Source organism: Erythranthe guttata, chromosome 9 (assembly GCF_056151865.1).
Source record: "Erythranthe guttata isolate IM_541 chromosome 9, IM_541, whole genome shotgun sequence".
In the NCBI taxonomy this organism is placed as follows: domain Eukaryota; kingdom Viridiplantae; phylum Streptophyta; class Magnoliopsida; order Lamiales; family Phrymaceae; genus Erythranthe; species Erythranthe guttata.
This window is the reverse complement of record NC_142541.1, coordinates 10,323,841-10,331,341: the sequence shown is the minus strand read 5'-3', so window position 1 is coordinate 10,331,341 and position 7,501 is coordinate 10,323,841. Positions and strand designations below refer to the sequence as shown.

Genomic DNA, 7,501 nt, shown 5'->3' with positions numbered 1-7,501 from the left:
AGTACAATTAAAATAAACCTACAAATGAGGAATACCAAAACATAAAAATAATAGATAATAAAGGTCATCAATAAATATTGTAATTTTTTGTATAAGTAATTACCTTCATCTACGCTGACAACTTCCTTGTATACAACATTATTTGCAACGTTGGTCGTATCACCAGATTCAGAGTTAATCAGTTTTTTTATGCCACTTCGACTCTTAACTCTCGAGAGTGCGACATAGAGTTGTCCGTGACTGAAAACAGATCTGGGCAAGTACAGGCCCACGCGAGAAAGAGTTTGTCCTTGACTTTTATTGATTGTCATTGCAAATGATACCATCAGCGGAAACTAACGTCGCTGGAATTTAATAGGCAATGCAGAGTTGGACGGTACCAAAGTCATTCTAGGAATGAACACCATATCACCAACATGTTTACCGGATAGGATCCTGCAGTTGAGAACGTGTTTTCCCTTATTAATAATCTGAAGCCTTGTTCCATTGCACAATCCTCTGGCCTGATCGATATTTCCAATGAGCATAACGGGAACACCTCTTTTCAATGTCAACTTATGCGGTGGAATTCCAGAACATGATATGGTTTTGAGAAACTCCGGTGAGTATATTTTTGCGTTGACATCCGACAATAACTCCTCATTGCACATACTATCGAAGTTAAAATAGACCTTCTCCTCTCCAGTTATGATCGACAAAAAATGATCGTTCACAAAACCAAAACATTCAATAGTGGGTGCAAGGATTGCTCTACCTTCGAAATACTTGGGAGTGAAAAGTTTGGTCACCAGATCGGGATAGACAAACTCTATAAGATCCAAAAAGGGAGCTGCAGAATTCCGAATCAACATGTCATCATGAATTTCAATTGTGGCATCACCGTCATTTATCTCGCCAACATCGCCATTGGCGATTCTCAATATCCAGTCCGGAAATTCTCTTATTTCATCTGCATTGGCGGAAGAGGAGGACGACTCAAGTCTCATGTTCTTGTTTAACTTTATAACCTTACATTGTCTCCACAACGATGATGAATTTATTGTAGCATGAACAATGTCTTGTCTTGACGCTTTCAACACAACAGGCAGAATTTGCCGAAAGTCCCCTTCAAGTACTACAACCTTGCCTCCGAATGGTATATCTGAATCAAGTATAGATTTCATTGTTTTGTTGAGTGCTTCAAAACAATACTTGTGCATCATTGGTGCGTCTTCCCATATGATTAGCTTTGCCCTAGATAACAATTCTACCTGTGGGCTCTGTTGTTTGATGCTGCATGTGGAGCTCTCATGTACAATTATTGGCAGTCCAAATCTCGAATGAGCAGTTCTGCCACCTGAAAGTAGAAGCGAAGCAATACCACTGGAAGAAACATTTATAACTATTGAGCCTTTTGAACGGATAGCAGCTGATAAAGTTTTCCACATGAAAGTCTTTCCCGTTCCTCCATGCCCATAAAGAAAGAACAGTCCACCTCTGCCATTTTTAACAGCATCCATGATATCATCTAACACTTTTTTCTGCTCATTAGTACTGGATGAAAGGTATTTCTTAAGCTCTTCACGCATAGCATCAACGTCATAGTCCAACTCGTCGAGAACTAATCTATTTACCGTGCCGTCCGTCATTGACCCAATTGGAATCGGAATTGGGGGGAAGTTACTCATGCTTTTGCTGTTGCTTTGCAATATATTTTCTATTTCGATCAAAGCGTAGTTTCTCAGAGTATCGTCTGACACAGGTGGACCTTCAGTATAATATAAAATGAAAAATTAACATAATGTGGCCATTATAAAAATATATAGTTTTAATTCAAACGTGTGTAGTAAACTGTGTAAAAACGTAATATGTATTCTCATACCTGAATTGGTACGACGTTGTTGCAGTCTGTACGCAATATCCTCGGCGAATTCTTTCCAGCAACACTCCAATAGATGTTCCGGTCTGATCATATTATTTGCGACCAAAAGTACGACGAATAATCGTCTCCCATAGTCACCATTGGCCCACTCTTGTGCCTCCTTTATGCCAGCTATGTACTCCTTGTCGTCATCTAGTAGTCCAAGCGCAAAGCACGCATCTTTGAAAGTTGGGTAGACGTGATCCTCGACTTTCCTAAGATCATCGTAACACGTGCAACCTCTTTGAAAGTTCAACAACAGTCTCAAAGTAATAGTGTTCACCCCTGCCCGGCGGTACATTGGTTCGAGAATCCTACGACATCCAACAGCAAGCTTTTTCCTTATAGACAAATTTATGTGGAAACTCTCCATACCTCAAATTTCTAGCTTCCGAGTACAACTTATTCGCTTGGAACCAAGCAAGGACCATCGTTTGCTTCGCAGTCGGTCTGTTCAGCACATTAACTAATGAGTCATTATCTGTAAACACAACAGTTTGACTTTCCGGAAGATGAAAGCTTAACCTAATCACCGGTGCATCTCTAAAGTGAATGTCAAAGCTAAATAACCTCCAAGCACCCTCGCATGCCGAAAGATATCTGCAGTCGTAGTACATGTTTATCTCATCGCGACTTTCAGGAGTTGCACCCGGATTATTTGATTGATAAAATGCCGCCGTGACGTATTTGAATAAGTACTTTATCGACTTATTCTGGTTGCACAACTCGACATTAATATGTGCTCTGTACTTTTTCAGCAGAGCACGGTTATAAGGCACGACGAAATCATTGTCGATATGTTTTCTTCTTAACCACGATCCTCCCATTTTCTCTTCTTCTGTACACCCGATAACCATCTGCATCGGCCTCAGTATGGTTGATAAAACTCTTTGGAAATCGCTTCGTGCAAATCCCGTCCTTCATGCATGGAGAGTTTTGATTGGCCAGACCGCACGGGCCGTGAATCATATACTGCTCAACCAAATCGTACATTTTTCGGTCTGTTACCTTATCTGGGATTTCAGCACATATGATTTTATCTATGTCTTTTGATATCTTCGGTTTGTCTTCATTAGTTCATTGTGAAGCCAAATCAATATGTGCGCATGCGGGAGACCGCGCTTCTGAAACTCATTTGTGCAGACATCTGAAAATTTTACATTTTAAACGGATTTGGTTAGCATTAATATACACATATTTTCAATGTTTGACGTAATAGAATATTTATAATATTATAAGAGTAGACAATCTATAAAATATATAATATGTTATATTTTTAACTTATAAATTGATACTTACATGCTCTAATGCGACCAAATATTTTGCCCTTCTTCAAATCTGACATTAGACTGTCGAGCTTCATCTTAAAAACTCGAGCAAGAATATCGGGACGGTCTTCAGGCCTCAAATTAGTACCGCTCAACGCCCTCTGAATTTCCGGCCACTGTGGATTGCAGGTAATAGTGATGAACAACGATGGAAATCCAATCCAGTTGCATATTTGAAAATCATCGACGAAGTTGTTAAACATGTATCTTGAACCTTGGGTAAAACTGTTTGGTAGAATAACCCTCGTGCCAATAGATCTAGCATCCGTATCTCCCTTCAAAATACTTTCCTCGATACCCTTGTACGTGTCAACTCTCAACTTATCATGGTTAAATCTTATGAATTTCAGTATATCCGATTCAACCATTGAAAATGTGTCGACCATGAATTGCTGGCACAATTTTTTTGAGTGCAACAGAACCGCGCTGTTGCCAAATCTTTTTTGGATCCTATACGCAAAGTATTGCCGCATTGTTAACTTCTTACGTATACGTGTACCACTCACTGATGTTTCCCTCAATGGTATATCATCCTTATAACCATCCTTAGCCGTAAGGAAATATTAACGGATACTGTAGTGGAAGATATAGGGGGTGAAACTTACTGATTCGCTGGAGTTTTTTCGACTGTGTCTCGACAATTATGTCTCTAACACCCTCCTGGGTGTCAAAATCACCAACAATGAATCTTGCGATTTCATTGGAGTTCGGCAGATTGTAAGTACGGCCATTCGTACTCTGTTTCTTTATGAGTCTCAATTTGACATCTTTCATTCATGTCTGTGAGAGCCTGGCCTGGGAAGCTCTGTAAGACTGAGCAAGCACATTTGAGTTGTCGACCATATCCTTCAATGTAGAAACAATCTCAGGATCCAATTTGCTGGAACTGTCTCCAGATCTGTAACGATAAAATCAAACGTAAAGTAAATTCCTTGTAATATAAAAAAAATAAGAACATATAACTGAAAGTGCTTTATACCTGACTGCATCCATTCGATTCTTGACTTCATTCTTCGTGTCACATATATAAAGCTGAGCAAACTTGGGACGCGATCCTTCATCTGGCAACAAACTACCCATTAAATGGTAGTTTTGGCCATGGAATAGAAACGTGTACGGTCCGGATCCTCTGTTTATCGTAGTATATATCTTTCTTCCAAAAGATGTGAATGAGAATATCATATTATACAACGGTATGTGTTCTTGGAAATGCTTGCTTCTTCGATCGGTACCAAATAAGAGAATCTTTAGGGGATCTGGTGCTTCTATTAAATTGGGCAATTCGACTTTTGCTCCATTACAACACATTGAAAGCTTAGGATTTTATGTACCCTTTTTCTTATCGATCCTTTCTCCGTACCACATCATTGCGCCACATGATTGGCATTCGTACGACTGATCACCAAGATTGTTGATTTTAAATGCCTATGAAAATCTGTTAACCGAAGTTGTAACAGTTGTTGTGGGAACAGTATGCAGTTACAACTACAATTCTTGTGTTAACACAGTTATAAACTACTGAAAGCGAGTAAACAAACACAAGAATTTAATGTGGTTCAGACACAAATGTGCCCTACATCCACGTGGACCTGCAAACACGATTTCACTAGTTCATATTTACAGTGTACATTAATAGGACTTATTAAAAACACTAAAGACTCCCTCTTTATGTAATATGCCGTTCTTGTACACAACTTGAACTCCGTGTCTCTTCCAACAGCAGCTCCACACCGCGTGCCTCGAACTCCCTTCAGGCCTGAACTCCCTCAGAAACGCGGCTGATCTCCCTTGAGATCTATACAGCAGATCTGTATATATTGGCACACACAACGATGGCACAGTGCAACGATGGCACAGTCCTGCTCCGCAGAACGCCTTAGCAAACCTTCGACGCTATGAAGTGGTTTTTCTTCCAAATAATGCGCACGGTTCTTGTATGTCTTGGAGGCTTATATAGCCACGAAAATAAGCCCTAAGACCTAACTTGAACCCCAAGAAATCTATTTAACTAGGTAATAGAATCCTAGTTGATATCTACTTCTATTCTAGATAAGTACAAAAGATACCTAACTAGAATAAAATACATGGAAATAAATCTAAGTCCTAATAGAAGTATTATAAAATAGGACTCTAATAAATTCCAAAATAAACATGGAGAACAAATCTTTGCCAATCTTTTAATTCCAAAACTCAGCGGATTTCCTCGATCTTCAATACTCGGAAATCTGGCGCCAACAAAGATCATCGTATTCTGTCTAGGACAAAGACATCAGTTATAATGATGAAACGACATGTTATCATACGTAATTAATATTGGAGTACTTGCCATCATCGTCGTCGGAATCAGTGAAGGTTTCGTCATTTGATACATATTCTCATTCTATTTAAACAAAAAAACAATAATGATATCAATTGATTATTATGAGCAATTTATTCACGACGAATTTTACGCGATAAATGTGATCGAAATTATAACAGATACCTTCACTGTCCGAAGTAATTTCCCGTATAGTCTGTAAATCTTCATCGACCAAAGTGACCGGTTTTGAATCCATATCCAAACCACGTGCAACAGAATGTATGTTTTTTGACTCTTCGATATCCTCTTTCCGGTACGAACCGAAGAACTGTAAATTATTCAATGAATAAAAAAATATTATACTTTTACTATGTTGGATATGGTAACATATTAAATACAAATGTGTTACATAACATATCAAATGTATTAATGTTGTGTTTCATACATATTACGAAATGTACCTTTTGTTGGTTTTCGTAGTATGTATTAGCAGAAATATTTTGCACACTGCCAATGCTATGTAACCCATCTATCTCGTAAGAATTAGCATCTGTTGCACCTATTATTAAAGACATCCGTAAGAAAATGTTGATTAATTCTTCTAATGATGATAAATAATCAATAGAGTGCAAACTTTCACAATTTGCTGCAACATTGTTATATGCCACCTCACGATTTCTCTTATTGTTTTTTTTCTTATCATTTTATCTTTAGTAGACATACTTTTAGCATTTAGAGTTCGAGTTTTTCCTTTATACTGGGCAACTCTCTTTTTGCTGGCAGTGTATTCTAATAAGTTTACATAATATAAAAATATACTTCTTTAGTATAATTTATATATTAAATTACGTCACATATGTGTAAAACAAAGATAAATCTTAATTCATTATAGGTGAAGTAATATATATATATATATATATATAATATAACTATAGTTTGAGTTTCGTCATTACAAATGGTAATGTTGTTCGTACCTGTTGTTGCAATATTTTTCACAACTCTTCCACTGTTTCTTTCAATTGTAATTATTGAAACACATCACATTAATAATTTAAATTCATTTAATACTGAGAATATATTCCTGAAAATGGGTGAATTTGAGACGGACGCTCCGTTAATAGGTGAGAGACGGATTCCACTTAAATTGTTACATGTGTCCATATTTAGCATGAAATGGAGTAGCAACGGCCCACTAGCCCATTTGCACCCCATGAACGATGAACCCAATTTAAAGTAAAATAATCTGGCCATTTTATTATATTATGTTGTTAGTTGAAAAATGAGTTTTATTTGACAATTTAATAATAAATATATTATTTTCTTTACTTCAATTGTGCCTTTGTTTTTTCTTTTGTCATTTATTTTCAAATACAATTTGTTTGTCCATTATTGTAACACTTATTAATTTAATTTTACATGTTATTCTTAATATACCATATTATATTAGATTATATATCAACCTAGAAATTTTTTATGACTAACTTATTTTGACAAATTTATATTAAGATAATTTTATTAAAGTAACAAAATAATTGGTAAAAAAATAGTTCAATATAACTACAATATTAATTTAAAATCAAAATAAAATTTTCAATTCGAATGTCGTAAAAAATATTTTGACATGATTTTTTTATGATTGAATAGATTTTTACTACTCAAAATATATATTTTTATGTTAATTGTAAAAAAATCAAATGAATACAAAAAAATAGACACCCAAATTTAAATAGAAAACAAATGAATTATTAAGAAATTTTAATTATTAAAAAAAATCACTTTAACTAGCATAATCATTTGCCTTTGAAAAAAAAACATCTCTTAAGGACCATAAATGTATTATTAATTAAATAGGTTTGGATGAAATTTGACCATGGACACGTGTTGGTCAAACAATGGAGTCCGCTAATCTCTAGGTAACAGAGCATCCGTTTTTTAATTTTATCTCCCTGGAAATATATAAGTAGGGGTGGTTTT

At 36.0% G+C, this 7,501-nt stretch overlaps 1 protein-coding gene across 1 annotated transcript; it reads right to left on the bottom strand.

The window, feature by feature from the left end:
* Window positions 1-335: 335 nt before the first annotated feature.
* LOC148768054 (uncharacterized) lies at window positions 336-4,002 on the bottom strand. Its single transcript, XM_088822750.1, has 6 exons — window positions 3,834-4,002; window positions 3,200-3,733; window positions 2,909-2,967; window positions 2,276-2,757; window positions 1,862-2,214; window positions 336-1,747 (listed from the first exon to the last, which is right to left on the bottom strand). The coding sequence occupies exons 1-6, from the start codon at window positions 4,000-4,002 to the stop codon at window positions 336-338; spliced, it is 3,009 nt and encodes a 1,002-aa protein (XP_088678876.1).
* Between the last annotated feature and the right edge of the window lie 3,499 nt (window positions 4,003-7,501).